Source organism: Trichechus manatus, unplaced genomic scaffold (genome assembly GCF_000243295.1).
Source record: "Trichechus manatus latirostris isolate Lorelei unplaced genomic scaffold, TriManLat1.0 scaffold00007, whole genome shotgun sequence".
Lineage (NCBI taxonomy): Eukaryota > Metazoa > Chordata > Mammalia > Sirenia > Trichechidae > Trichechus > Trichechus manatus.
In genome coordinates this window covers 26,422,970-26,437,941 of record NW_004443943.1, presented here as the reverse complement: position 1 = coordinate 26,437,941, position 14,972 = coordinate 26,422,970, and the positions used below count along the sequence as shown (strand labels likewise).

The following is a 14,972-nucleotide window of genomic DNA, read 5'->3' as shown; positions in this document are numbered from 1 at the left end:
CTACCGGTCGCGGCCTCTAGAGGACGGGGGAAGGGGCAGTGATCCCTAGCTCTGCGTGACCTGGAAGTGCTTCTACCTTCGGTGGCGGGGAAGGGAGACCACAGAGCGCTAGGGTGTGGAGGTGGCGTCCGTACACTGCCCTCAGCATGCAGCGGTTGCTCTTGCCGCCCTTGAAGGCCTTGACAGGGAGCCCATGTCTTCGGTTCCTGGTTCTTAGGGCGGCGCCTGGAGCACAGGTACCGCACTGCTGGGGACTCAGAGTCGCGCAAGTGGGGATGGGGTGAAAGGGTCAGGAAAAAGATAATAGATAGTCCCATATCATATTTCTGTGGCTTCTTACAGTTTATAAAGATTTTCTTGTGTCCAGAGCCCTTGGTTCGGATCTGACCCTAACTCTATCTATGTGATCTTGGCCAAGTTACTTTTCTGCGCCTCAGTTTCCTCATCTGTATAATGGAAATAACAATACCTACTTCATGAAGTTGTTGAGAGGATTAAATAATTTAATATAGAAAGACACATACACATCCAGCGCTTAGCACAAAGAAAGAGCTCAATGATTTTTACCTGTATAAGTTGATTTTTGCTAAAAGCCCCCCAGGTAGTCAGGGTAGGGACTGTAACCCCCATGCTACAGAGAAGTAAATTGAGGCTTAATTTAACTGACGTCTAAAGTTACTCGGTTAATTAGAAGCAGAACAGGAAACAGAACAGGGTCTGTGGACTCGAATAGAGCCAAAACGGTGTGTATTCATTCAACTACTAATTATTGAGTGATTATTATGGGTTAGGAACTGGGAACAGAAAGATAAATACAACAAGCTTCCTCTCATGGAGAAGATCACAGTTCATTCATTTATTAATTCATTTGTCAAGTCTTTAATAAAGGCTTGTTAGGTTGAGGGCACTGGGCTAGAAACAAAGATTGCAGGAGGAAAAGAGCCAGACTGACCAGACCCTCCCATCTCAGAGCTGATAGCTTAGTGGGAAATAGAGACAGGTGAACCTGAAGGTATATCACAATGTGTTAAGGACTCTTATAGATAATGTATAGTGTGCTATGGGAGGGCATTGACGGCACCCAGTGCAGACTTGGGAGCATCTGGGAGCACTTCCCAGAGGAGGTGACATATAAGCTGAGATCTACAGTAGAATTCTCAGTCAAGGGACAAGGAGTGTTCCAGTCAGAGACACCATGTTTAAAGACCTAGAGAAGAAAGAAAACCCATATTTTGAGTGTAAAATCTGGGGTAAATATGCAGAGACTGGAAGGTTCACTGTCTAGTGTGGGAATGGATTGAAGTGAGGCAAGACAGAAGCAGGGAAACCAGTTGGGAGGTGCATACAGTAATCCTGATAAGAGATGATGTTTTACCAGGGAGATAGTGGGGGAGATGTGGCCAGACAGGGTACTCCAGACAGAGTGGGTAAGTGGGGGTAGCAACAGAGTGAGGCCTTCCCCTTCTCCAGTTGTAATGTGTCTGTCTTGATCCTTAGTGTGGTTGCAGCTGGGGGATCAGGCGCCCTTTGAGGCCAGGCCAATACAGCAGCATCTCTGAAGTAGCTTTGCAGTCTGGGAAGGGTAAGGTGTCCCTTCCATCAAAGGCTGCTGAGCGGGTGGTGGGCCGATGGCTTCTGATCTGCAGTGGAACAGTGGCTGGAGCAGTTATTCTTGGTGGAGTCACTAGGTGAGTAATCACCAGGAAGTTGCTGTTTGCATCATGAGTAGAATCATAGGATCCCGAGGGAGACGGGACCTTAGAGATCATCTACTCTAGCTCCCACATTTTATAGATGGGGAAACTCATGGAAATCCTGATGGCATAGTGGTTAAGTGCTGCGTCCGCTAACCAAAAGGTCGGCAGCTCAGATCCACCAGGCACTCCTTGGAAACTATGGGGCAGTTCTACTCTGTCCTATAGGGTCGCTATGAGTTGGAATCGACTCGACAGCAGTGTGCTTGGCTTTTTTTTTTTTTTTTGGTTTTTATACCTGTGGTAGTGTTTAACATGTCCCGTTTACCCCTGTATTCCTTGTAAACTGGTAGTTGCTTGATCAAATTCAGATTGGGGGAGGAGGGTAAAAATACTTCATAGGTGATGGTGTTTAGAACATTAGAACATTCATAATGTCTAGTGAATGTATATTAGAGATTTCAACAGCCATTGATGACCATCGCCTAGGCCCATTATTTCATTTTATTGTTAGTTGCTGTCGAGTTGGCTCCAGCTCGTGGTGACCCCATGTACAACAGAATGAAACCGCCCAGTGCTGCACCATCTTCATGATCATTGATATGCTGATTCCGTTGTTGTGGCCACTGTGTATTTTGAATGCCTTCCTTTACCCCTAAGGGGCTTATCTTCCAGCACTATAGCATACAGTATTCTGTTGTGATCCATAGGGTTTTCATTGACTGATTTTTGGAAGTAGATTGTCAGATCTTTCTTCCTAGTCTCTCTCGGTTTGGAAACTCCACTGAAACCTGTCCACCATGGGTGACCCTACTGTTACTTGAAACACCAGTGGCATAGCTTCCAGCATCATAGCAACATACAACCTACCACAGTGTGACAGACTGACAAATGGGTGGTAGATTATTTCATTAGAGTTTCAAAATTGTAATATTTAAATTTTATTAGCTCAACTCTAAAGAGAAAGTTTCCCCATATCAAAACTATTTGGTACAGTTTGTATAGGAAAGGCAGAATAAAATACTTGATTCTTTTCCATTATTTACCAGTTTTCAAAATAATAAATTAATTCCCTCCAATCTGGGCCCCTAAAAGGTGACCTTTAAGGTGTTTGTGTTTTTAAATATCATTATTCGCCTTCCATGTGGGAAACCGGGTTCAGTTCTTGGCCAGTACACCTCATGTGCAGTCAGCACTGTCTGTTGGGGGCTTGCTTGTTGCTGTGATGCTGAACTGGTTTCAGCAGAGCTTCCAGAATAAGATGGACCAAGAAGAAAGGCTTGGTGATCTATTTCTGAAAATCAATCAGTGAAAACCCTATGGATCTCATTCCGTTGTACATAGGGTTGCCAACTTGACAGCAACTAGCAACAATCTGATTTAAACATATTTGATGTGTTTAAATCATTGCAGTGATGGTGGTGATGATGATGATGATGATGATTTGCTCAAATTGTTTCATTTTTAGTCAGTGGGAGCCTTTTCAAGTTGGCTTCTGAGTCTTTTTGATAGGACCCCGGTAACCTTTGATAGCTTCCTTGCTTTCTGGTACAGTAAGGGGTCTCAGGCTCATTTTATACATTTCTTGCTCGGGCCTAAAATGAGCCTTTTATTTTAGGAGCCCTAGCTCTTTTTGGTGAAAATACTTTTGGTTTTAATACAGTACATGTTCCTCAGATTCTCTCCCCAGTTCCTGTACCGCTTATTTCTTTAAGGTTCTTTCAAAATATCTTTTTGTGTGTTTTGTAGACTGTTACGGAAAAATGTAACAAATTTGAGTTTTATTGTTTTTAAATTCACTCAAGAACCTAAACTTTTTTATGTTTGTAACAAATCTTTTTTCCTTGTGTGAAGAATGTTGGTTATGCATTTAGGAAACATTCCTTTGGTCTAAAGGTTGATTATACCTGTCAGGGAATGTTAGTGAGAGAAGGAAGTGGGGAGAGTGTAAGGACAGGATTGCGATAATAAGAGAGTAAAGAAATTTGGACGTGATGGCAGCTGTTTTGACAAAATTCTCAGCAGTAAGAAGAGAGCATAGTGTCAAAAGAAGAAACAATGAAACGATGTATTTGCCTTTGCGGGGGTTAAGTTCAGATCCGGTTATCACTGTAAACCATTTGTTAGTTAACCAGTATCATACATACACACTCCAAAATTTCTTTCCCATCCTAAGGTTGACAGAGTCTGGCCTCTCGATGGTAGATTGGCATTTAATAAAGGAGATGAAGCCTCCTACAAGCCAAGAGGAATGGGAAGCAGAATTCCAAAAATACCAGCAATTTCCAGAATTTAAAATGTGAGTATTAGAGGAAATTAGGTAAACATCCCATCAGACCAGCTCAGTCTTTTACGGTTTAAATATTCCAGAATGGTTGGTGGTTAGTGTCGTGGATTGAATTGTGTCCCCCAACAATATCTGTCAACCTGGCTAGGCCATGATTCCCAGTATTATGTGATCGTCTACCATTTTGTGCTCTGATATGATTTTCCTATGTGTTGTAAATCCTGTCTCTATAATATTATTGAGAGGGAATTAGCCACAGTTATGTTGATAAGGCAGGACTCAATCTACAAGATTAAGTTGTGTCTTGGGCGAATCTCTTTTGAGATATGGGGGAGAGAGGCAAGCAGAGGGACAGGGGGACCTCAGACCAACAAGAAAGCAGCGCCAGGAGCAGAGCACGTCCTTGGGCCTGGGGTTCCTACATGGAGAAGCTCCTTGACCAAGGGAAGATTGATGACAAGGACCTTCCCCCAGAGCATATATAGAGAGAAAGCCTTCTCCTGGAGCTGGTGCCCTGAATTTAGACTAGTAGCCTACTAGATTGTGAGAGAATAAATTTATCTTTGTTAAAGCCATCCACTTGTGGTATTTCTGTTATAGCAGCACTAGATAACTAAGACAGATTCCTTTATTCCTTAACATTTGGTTTGGTTATGTTTAGTGAGCTCCCCACTCTAAACCCCAATTCCAAAGTGATACTGAGGTCACTGATGAGGAACAGAGCAAATTTACCAAACTGTATGACCAAGAATGTTCCTGCATCCCATAGGGAAATAAAAATTAAATAGATGTTTCCTCTTTCTTCTTTTTTGACTCCCCTTTTCACCCAGCTTGAATCATGATATGACATTGGCAGAATTCAAGTTCATCTGGTACATGGAATACTCACACCGAATGTGGGGGCGCCTTGTAGGCCTGGCGTACATCTTGCCTGCTGCTTACTTTTGGAGAAAGGGCTGGCTCAGCCGTGGCATGAAAGGACGTGTTCTTGCTCTCTGTGGCTTAGTCTGCTTCCAGGTGAGAATTACCCAGTGTTGGGAACCCAGAGGTACTCTGTGTAGCTTCGTGGTTGGCCTTGTTTTTAAGGAATTAATCTTTGAGGCTGCATAATAGAGTGGGGGAAGAGTATGGATTTTACTGTCACAGGCCTGGCTTCGAGGCCAGCTCTGCCACTTAATTTGTAAGCTATAATTTCTTTACCTGTAAATGGGGGTAATAATAGTGCCTACCATTTAGGGTCTGTGAATATTAAACAAGATAGTGCATATAAAGCACTTAGTTTAGTGCCTGGAATCTAGTCAGCACTCAATAAATATATTTTCATGTGCCACAAGAACTAGATTATCTTTCCCATCGTGCTCTCCTGCTGAGCTCTCATCTCCTCCCTTTTTCTGACTTGCCTGCTGTATAGGGAAGTGGGTCCCTATGCTAGAATGGCTACAGAAGCAAACAGGAAAATTTCAAAACAGGAACATTTTGTGGAATGAAGGAGCTTAGAACACAGATGTAGTTAAGACATATTCAGGTATCAGTGATGATTAAACTCATAAGTTGAACTCCTCTTAAGGAAAAGGGCTTTGAAAGACTCCCACATTTAATGGGTTAGGTGAGGCAGAGCCAAGAAAAGGAATATGAAAGAAGACACATAGAAGCATTTGGGTCAAGGGGTAGAGGTCCTAGCGTAAGGCTGCAAAGTATAAGACATCAAAGAAACATCATCAAAATTTGATCAGGAGGAAGCTAATTGGTTAATTTAACTCAGAATATGAGCCAGTTAAAAGGGACTAAGGAGGAAGATGGAAGAAAAGAAATGGAAGCAATAGAAACAGATAGCAAAGAGTTAGATGTTAATAAAAGCCTGATAGTAACTAAAGGAGTCCCTAGGTGGCACAAACGGTTAAGTGCTCAGCTACTAAACAAAAGGTTGACAGTTTAAACCCACCCAGAGGCACCTTGGAAGAAAAGGCTGGTGATCTGCTTCTGAAAGGTCACAGCCATGAAAACCCTATGGAGCACGGTTCTTCTCTGAAACACTTGGGGTCACTGTGAATTGGAATCCACTTGATGACAACTGGTTAATAGTAACTAGGGGAGGGTAGGTGGAATAAAATGAAGGTTTATTTTAGAATAAAATAAAAAACAAACCACTAAAGACAGACTCCCAGAGAGGCAGAAATTGAAAATGGCAGATAGGGCTACAGAAGGAAAAATGCTGGGGCTGATGAATCACATGGCATATTCCTTCACCTTTCAGTGTTCTGTGTGGATGAAATCAAGACGTTTAGAACATCCAGGGTAATGTTGAAAGGGGGAAGAAATGCCCAAAAAGATTTCCTGAAGAGTATATATTTTGTGCACTTTTCTATATTTGGATTATACTTCAGTAAAAAGCTAATCTACGTGTAGAAATGTGGATAGGAATACTGGGGATATAGGAGGGTATGGAAAGGAGGGGTTGGGTAGGGAGTTACTACTAATAACTTGCTTCCCCAGAGTGTAAAGTTGAGCAGACAATTTCAACCTTCTTTTATTTGCCTCTTTTCTTTTCGGTTCTAGGGTCTGTTGGGATGGTATATGGTGAAAAGCGGATTGGAAGAAAAACCAGACTCTTATGACATCCCTCGAGTCAGTCAGTACCGCCTGGCTGCACACCTGGGATCAGCCCTTGTTCTTTATTGCGCCAGCTTGTGGACCTCGCTCTCACTGCTGCTCCCTCAGCACAAGGTAAAAGTCAGCCTGTGTATTGTTACCGTGGCTGCAGAGCTGCTGATGGCATCAAGGAAATGGAAATTCTGGTTGTAATGGGAAGGTATAAGTCAAATCGCAGGGATTCTCTTAAGTAGCATCTGTCAATTTACAGAAACTAGTCATAACCAAAGTTTAGAGAAATACTGAACTTTGGTTTTCTGGATAAGTTGGGAATGCAAAGAAAAATGTGCAATTATCCTATTGAGCTGGGGCAGCTCATTCAAAGAATTAATATAGGAGCTGAATGTTTTGTCAGCATTGTCTGTTAAGGAAGGTGAAGGCACAGATTTAAGGAAAAAAATGTGAAGGAGTCCCAACAACCGCTTTAATTCTGACTCTCAAAAGGGAAGGTGAATAGGAGGCAAGAAAGTATACAAGAGCCATGTTTTACTTTTTCTTTAGATGGGGACCTCTAAATATATAGACGTACACAAAATGCATACTCTTCGGGAAATCTTTTTGGGCATTTCTTTCCCCCCTTCAGGATTCCCCTGGATGTTCTCATCATAGTGAACCTGCATGATCTTGTCTACAAGTATTTTTTCTGTACGCTGAGTAAAGGAGAATCTTTGCTGCCTCTTGTAGTTCCTGCAGTCCAGTTCATCTAAGTGATTGTCTTTCTTATTTAGTTGCCTGAAACTCGTCAGCTCTTACGGTTGAGACGATTTGCTCACGGAACAGCAGGCTTAGTGTTCCTTACAGCGCTCTCAGGTAGGACTCTTCTCATCAGAGATGGCCTGTTTCTCATTCCATCCTAAGTTTCTTGTCTGATGGATTGCCCCTTCCTCCTGCATCCTGCGTTTTCATGTCACACCTGCCTCTCTCATACTCGCCATCTTCGCCCTCTGTTCTCTATTCCTTCCTCCCTTCTAAAAATTCTAATTTCCAGTCAATGAACAAAAATATTGAACATCTACCTGGATCCAGACTATCTTGGTTCATATCTTGGGTTCACCGCCTAGGAACTATACAATCTGTATAACTGCTCTGGGCCTTGATGACCTTATCTGTAAAATGGAGATGATGGTAATAGTATGAGTAATATATGTGAAGTGCTTAAAACAGTACCTGGCATGTAGCAAAAACTAAGTGTTAGCTGTTATTGTTATGAAACATTATTGTTGTTACATTACACCCAAATGTGTCAGATGAAAGACCTGCCCTCAAAGGTGGTCTAAGGTGGAGAGTTCTGCAGGACAGAAAGACCAGCATAGGTCTTTCTTATTCTTTAAACCACACCTCAACCTCGACCTCTCTTACTTTAGAACTGTGCCATCTCTAGCCTCATGTAACCACTAGCCTCATGTGGCTATTTAAATTAAATAAAATTTAAAATTTAGTTCCTCAGTCACACTAACCACATTTATGGTGCTCAATAGCTACATGTGGTTAGTGGCCACCGTATTAGGCAGCAGAGAGAGAGAACATTCCAACATTGTAGTGTCTTGGAGTACTGTTTTACGTAGGATCATCTGGGATGATCTGTATGAAAAGGTGACATTTGAATGGAGACCTAAGGAAGTGAAGGAGTAGATTGTGCAGATTATTTGGAGAAACAGTATTTCTGGAATATATCAGTAGTTCTTAGTAGGGTGTGAGAGAGGCATCAGAGTCACTAAGGGAGTTTTTCCAAACTAATACGTCCGTCCCTCCAGAGCTCATCCACTCCTCTAAAGGAGGCATGCCAGAGTCTTGGGGTGGGGTAAGTGTGGATGCAAACTTTGTTGTTTTTTTAAGTTCCCATAATGACTGTGCTATAAATTCCCTATTTGAGAATCCCGGCCATAGATCTTTCTATTATCCCACGACTATTCCTTTTGTCTAACTCTAGGATAATCAGCTTTTTCTGTCAAAACTAGTACGTGGTCTCTTCTCTCTCTTATTTTAGTAAATACCATTTATCTTGGAATATAGGAGCTTTTGTAGCAGGGCTGGATGCTGGACTTGTTTACAACTCCTTTCCCAAAATGGGAGAGTCCTGGATCCCAGAGGATGTCTTTACCTTCTCCCCCATCCTGAGGAATGTTTTTGAGAATCCCACCATGGTGCAGTTTGATCACCGTGTTCTGGTAAGTCTGGCTGGTGGTTACTTTACTAAGTAGGGGGCAGGGGGCTTCCACAGGCTTTGGAGTGTCAGTGAAGCACCACTGGCAGAGAGAGAGAAGGTAGAGTGGGAACTATATTCCCTTTTCTTCTTGGAGGAAATCCTAGTAACAGTTCTCTGACCTGATGTTTTTGTCCTAATTACTCACATCCCCTCCAGCCGAAATCTGGCTTTCAGGATACTGCCAGCTTCCTAAGTTCTAGTATGCCTTTTACCACCCTGGCAAGTGATAACCACCCTCAATCCTGTATACACACAGGAGAATCTTTTCAGCAGAACTTAGGTACAAAGAGAGTGCAAAGACAGTGGTTGCTAAGCACATAGCTGTCAGAAGTGAACCAGAATCCCAAGGAGCCAGGAGCATCATACATTTCATTTCTTTTCAGCTAATATTTATTAAGGGCCTGTTAGGGCCATGTTAAGATTGGCTTGGCAGGGAAAGATTGGATTGATTGGGCATGATAGACTGGAGCAGGAAAAGCTCAGCAGCGAGGAGACTGGTGAGAAGCAATAGTGGTAATGCAGGTGCAGTGGTGGGGGCCAAGGCTACATGGTGGGAGTGGGACTTGAGAAGAATGGTGAGGCAGAGAGGTTTTCAAGGAGTAAAGGGTTAATAAGATTGGCTGTTAGGAATAAAAGCAAAGAAAGGTCAGTGGAGATCCAAACTTCTTTCTGTGGCATGCTTCAAACACAACCAATGTGGTCTGGGTGGTTTTAGTTGGAGAATTCATATGTAAAAATATATGGAGCTGTACACTTCAGATTCTTTCACTGTGTTGTATATAAGTTAAACCTCAACTAAAAAGTTTTTAAAAAAGAGAAAGATCCACAGAAATGGTACTATTGGAATGAGTGTTGAGCTAAAGATAGAAGGATGTCATCAAATTGAGGCATGTTGAGTGTGAGGTGATGCAAGTACATCCCAAGAGAGAAGTCCGGAGGACTCAGATATCTGAAGGGAATGCGGGGGCTTGGAGAAGTTACTTTGTGTGGGCTCGGTCCCCACCTCCATGCGGTATTTTGGAATAAGTAAAGTCTTGTTGAAACTGTCATGGGCAGCTCTGAAAAGGAGAAGAAGTGACATAGATGTAGAAATAGAATAGAAAAATATTCTTCCTGTCATCACAGAAGTGGGAAGGGAGCCTTGTTGCCAGTCCCAGGCCCTTGTTCTGAAGCCGTGGGAATGAAAATGAGACTTTAGGTCTTTTTTAGCACCAGCTGGAAGCACCACCACTTCCTCCACTTGCAGCTGAGGAAAATAATAACACATGTGCTGTGTCCTGGGGCCAGCCCTGCCTTTTAAAAAAAAAAGGATTAGAGAAAAGATAAAACTAGGGATAAGGATGCAAAGAATGATTTAAAAAGCGAGGGCTGTGCCCAGAAGACATCCAAATTTGAAAGTAGATAAGATGACTGAGAGAGAATGAATGTGTATAAAGTGATATATGCAGAAAGTTTTGGTGGGGCCGTTGGCAATACCAGCATTAAAGTGGGAAGCAGAAGAAGACTGGTAGAAGAGACTAGGGGGTAGTAATCAGAGATGGAACTCAGGGTGGGTGACTGTGACTGGTATAGCTAAGTGCTTAGCAGTTGCTCAGTGGTCCTGGAGAAAATAAAAGTGGGTGGACACCAGGAAGGTGGAAAATTTTTTACTGGCACTTGTGATGAGAGAGTCTTTCCTCCCTACAGGGCATCAGTTCCGTCACTGCCATTACAGTGCTTTACTTCCTTTCCCGGAGAATTCCCCTTCCTCGGAGGACCAGGATGGCAGCAGTGACTCTGCTGGCTTTGGCATATACACAGGTGTGAACCACTTCTTCTTTTTTCATGTGAGGGTGTCCCTAAAAGTTAAAAAAGAAAGATGACAGACTGGGAGAAAATATGTTCAATTTATGGTAGACTGAAAGATTAATAGCCAGAAAATAAGTAAAGGATATCAAAACACAGTTCTCAGAAGAGGAATGATAAATGGCCAATAAACATGAAAAGCTGTTTAACCTCACTCATGATCAGGGAAGGCAAATTAAAACAAGGAATGCCATTTTGTGCCTGTCAGACTGGGAAAAAATGAAAAAGAATAATAATCAGGTATTGATACAGGTATAGGAAAATGGATACGTTCATATATTCTTGGTGAGAGCATGAGTTGGTGTTTTTTCCCCCCAGAGGGCAATTTGACAATATCTTTTAAATTGGTAAAGGTATAATCCTTTGTCCTAATAAAATGACTTATTAGTGTCTACCCTAGGGCTGTTCTAATGCACAAAGAGCTACATACAAGGAAATTCATAGTAGCATTGTTGTAATAGTGAAAACTTAGAAACAGCCTAAATGGTTAAATAAACAAGTATGGTATGTGCATACTGTGTAGAATACTATACAGCAGTTTATAAGATCTCAAGAGTTATTGTTAAGTGAAAAAAAGCAAGTTGTAGAAAATGTATATATTTTAAAGCACAAAACTGTGTATTTCCTCTATAAACATTTATACAAAAGTGCAGGTGCGTAGAAAGTGCTAACAGTGGCAGCCTTTCGGGAGGGAAACTGGGATGGGATCAGGGATAATTAAGGGAAACTTTATCTATTTTGTTTGAATTTCCCTCATTGTAAGTATATTTGTCTGAGAAATGAAAAATATATTTTTTGAATGTTTTGATGAGAAAACGTAGAGCTTCGTGTATCTGGCATTCCTTGCCCAATCATTTTCAGTTCTGAATTTGTGGTTACTGCTTTTCTTATTGCTTTCCTTCCTTTGTAACAGGTGGGCTTGGGCATTAGCACTCTCCTGATGTACGTTCCAACCGCTTTGGCTGCCAGTCACCAGTCAGGCTCCTTGGCGCTGCTCAGTGTTTCCCTTTGGCTCATGAACGAACTCCGACGAGTCCCAAAATGATTCTCGGAGGATCAGCTTCCTAGGACTGAAACGGTACCTTTGAGAGCTCATCAGAGAGCACAAGAACAAGAGGATGACCTTGGCATACCAAGTAGCTTCCAAGTTATTTAAAACTTTTTGCCAGCTTTTGAGACAAAGTCACTGGATCAAGTATGTCATTATGTATTGTTTACACTAAAGATTTCTTTTTTCATCTGTTACTTTTGGTATCAAAAATGAAGTTTAATGTAGAGAAGGAAATGTCTGTCATTTTCTGCTTCTTAATAAGCTCTGTCTCAGGTTACTTAATGTTGGCAAGCTCCTGATTCTACATGTATGATCTTTGTCTCCTTGGTTGCCTGAGTCCTGAATTCTACTTAAGTGAAATTCTTTATGATCTTCACTGCCATCAGGTGAAGATTCAAAGGGAAGGATTAGCACACCCTAAAACAGCCAGATAACCTTCAGCAAGAAATAGTTAGTGTCTTCTAGTATCCTTAATTTTGAAAATGAAGAAATGATAGATTTTGACAAGTCAGTGTCTGTATACAGGCATGCGCCACATAACGTCTATTCGGGCCACATACAACCGCATATATGTCCCTGGTCCCATAAGGTTTTTTTTTTTTTTAAGGGAAAGCAGCTGTCCTTTTTTTATTATTTCCCCAATGGTTTTAAAGACCCCAAACCCCCGGAGTGAACGAGCAGTGGAGCTCCAGGGTGCACCCCAATGCCCCAAGCACCTCCGTTCACTCCTGGTGCAGTGCAGCACCCGCTGTGGCTCCTCTTCTGCCTCAGGCACTGGCCAGGCCAGGGTGCTCGTGGGCTCCCAGCTCTGGGCAGCGGCAGCAACAGCAGCAGCAGCTGCTGCACATGATCAGGAAGCGGTTGGGCTGCATCAACAGGGTGGTGGCAGCCAGGGCCACCACCACCAGCTGCACTCCTGGCACACGGCACACATGCTTCCTTCTCAGTCCCCCTGGCCATCTTCGTGCACCCCCGTGTGCCACCTGCCCTGCGCTTGGAAGTTCTCAAAGTCCAGATCTGGCTGCTGGTGCAGACATCACCAGGCCCGCATCTGCACCCCTGCCAAGGCTGGCCTCCTGTATACAGTGGATACAGCTCTTGGGCTTTGTCCGGTGAGCGGGTGGCAGCAGGGGCTGCTGGCCAGGCTGCTCCTGATCCTCAGGCCGGCAGAACAGCGTGCGGGGCTGGGCGCGTAACCCAGAGACTGCCCGAATATAATACGGTGTTCGCATGACATCCAAATTGCATAACGCCCTATTTAACAGAACGTATAGTGGACGTTCAGCAATGCATGATTGTACGGCAAGGTGGTTTATAAGAACTCGGAAAAGGAGGCCATTGCTAGGTCAGAGGAATGGAATAAACGGTATAAATTCATTCCTGAAAGACAGTGAAGGAAATATGGCCTTGATGGTAGTACAGGCAGTCCCCGATTTATGACGTATTGAGTTAGGACGAACAGCACTTAAGACCGTCTTTTTTTTTTTTTTTTTTTGTAAATTTTATCATTAGTAGTATGTACTACATACAATGTTGCAGCACGTAATTTGCTGATGTTATCATTCTCATGCCACTCCCAAAGACAAAGATTGGATTTATAGAGATAATAAAAGGCAATAATAATGAAAACAAAAAAAAAACGAGGTTTTCGACTTAACGTCAGAACCAATTTATGATGGAGTCGTCAAAACGGAACCCCCTCGTAAGCTGGGGACTACCTGTACATGAAAGTCTGTATGGATGTTTAAACAAGTTGTTGATTAATGAATTGGTATGATTTTGGTCTCTGTTGATATTTTACAGGGTTCTGTATTGTTCAACATTTTTTTCTTAATATTCAACTTTTTTGAAGGCATCATAAACATTAGATTTGAGGATGGAGCAAATGAACATTGCTAACATAATAGATGGCAGTCACAACTCAAAACAGTCCCAGAGTGACACCATCAAGATGAAGTTAAATAGATTATAAAGTTCTCATTTAAATTAAATAGGTTATATAAGTTTGGGGTGGAGAATCCTGGCTTTATAGCATTTCATGTAAAGATGACTTGGGGATTTCAGTTGGTCACAGGCTCAACATGAACCAACAAAGTGATGATACTGATAAAAATTAGTGGTGTTTCAGATTTTATCAGTAGGAGTGTCACAACCATATCACACCTGGTATAGAATACCTTCCAGGTATTGTATTTCACTCTGGATACCAAATTTAAAGGAGGACATTGACCACTAAATGTATATGCAGAGGAGAGACCAGGATGGTGAGGAGTCCAGAACCCATATCCCACAGGGAATGGTGGAAGGAACTGGGGTAATTAGCTGGAGAACAAAAAACGTTAGGGAGAGAGCAAGATTCCTGTCTGAGAAATTAAGGCCTTAATGCAGACAGAGAATGAGCTTTTCTTTGCTGCAAAGCTGGGAGTAATGAGTGAACATTGCAGCAAAGTAGTTTTTAGTCCTATAGAAGGCAACAGTAGGTTGGACCAGATCAGCTGTCCACTGGGGTCAGGCTGATGGAGACAGTGGTGAACTGGAGAGCAGGTGCCCCAGTTAGGCAGCTAAGCCACTGTGAGCTCTGGCCTGTTGCTGCTCTGGAGGCCCAGGGTTGCCAGAGTTGCTAGTTTTTAAAGAAAGCAAACATGTTTATGTGAAAGCTGTGAATTTAAGTGTTGGCAACTATTTTTTTAAGTGTTAATGCAGGCCAAAGAACTCATCTGGCGGCCATAAATGACCCAAGGTTTGCTCATTTGCAGTCCCTGGACTAGATGATCTCAGTCCCCTTTCTATCCTAGTATTCTGTGAGTTTCAGTGAGTCCTGTAGTGTGTGTCTGAGGGAACCATTCTCAGGTGGGTCTTAGCAAACCAATAGACAGTTTGTCTTTGATTTTTCAAGGATCTCAGACCCTGGTGGGTTCATACTACTGCCTAGCGTTTTAGAGTTGTCATATTGAGTCACTATTTGAAAACCTGCTCTCCCTAGAGTGGTTCCCAGCTTCTCTCACATTAGACAGAATCTTTTAAAAATTCCAAAGCCCAAGCTTCACCCCAAATAAATTACAATATCTGGGAACAGGAACCGGCATAATGAAAGTTCCCCAGGTGATTCTGATGTGCAGACAAGTTTGGTAACCTCTGGCCTAATAGCCAAGGAGCCCTGATGGCACAGTGGTTAAGTGCTCGGCTGCTAACCAAAAGGTCAACAGTTTGAAACCCACCAGCTGCTTCTCAGGAGAGAGA

General features: G+C 42.6%; 1 protein-coding gene across 3 annotated transcripts; it reads left to right on the top strand.

Annotated features, from left to right (window-relative positions):
- The first annotated feature begins 77 nt into the window (after nucleotides 1-77).
- LOC101361313 (cytochrome c oxidase assembly protein COX15 homolog) lies at nucleotides 78-14,972 on the top strand. 3 transcript variants are annotated; one of them, XM_023740735.1, is made up of 9 exons: nucleotides 78-236; nucleotides 1,498-1,688; nucleotides 3,871-3,993; nucleotides 4,812-4,998; nucleotides 6,538-6,705; nucleotides 7,359-7,440; nucleotides 8,644-8,798; nucleotides 10,523-10,636; nucleotides 13,536-14,972. In XM_023740735.1, the coding sequence occupies exons 1-9, from the start codon at nucleotides 147-149 to the stop codon at nucleotides 13,629-13,631; spliced, it is 1,206 nt and encodes a 401-aa protein (XP_023596503.1). In that variant the 5' UTR covers nucleotides 78-146; the 3' UTR covers nucleotides 13,632-14,972. The 3 variants fall into 3 exon arrangements, with proteins under 3 accessions (XP_023596503.1, XP_004370079.1, XP_023596499.1); XM_004370022.2 differs by lacking the exon at nucleotides 13,536-14,972 and adding an exon at nucleotides 11,595-12,176; XM_023740731.1 differs by lacking the exons at nucleotides 1,498-1,688; nucleotides 13,536-14,972 and adding an exon at nucleotides 11,595-12,334 and having other exon boundaries at nucleotides 143-236.

Coding starts and splice junctions, on each gene's coding strand:
- LOC101361313 (XM_004370022.2), top strand. CDS start 147: ATGCAGCGGTTGCTCTTGCCGCCCTTGAAGGCCTTGACAGGGAGCCCA. Junction 8,799..10,522: donor AGTTTGATCACCGTGTTCTG/GTAAGTCTGGCT, acceptor TCCTCCCTACAG/GGCATCAGTTCCGTCACTGC. Junction 10,637..11,594: donor TGGCTTTGGCATATACACAG/GTGTGAACCACT, acceptor CCTTTGTAACAG/GTGGGCTTGGGCATTAGCAC.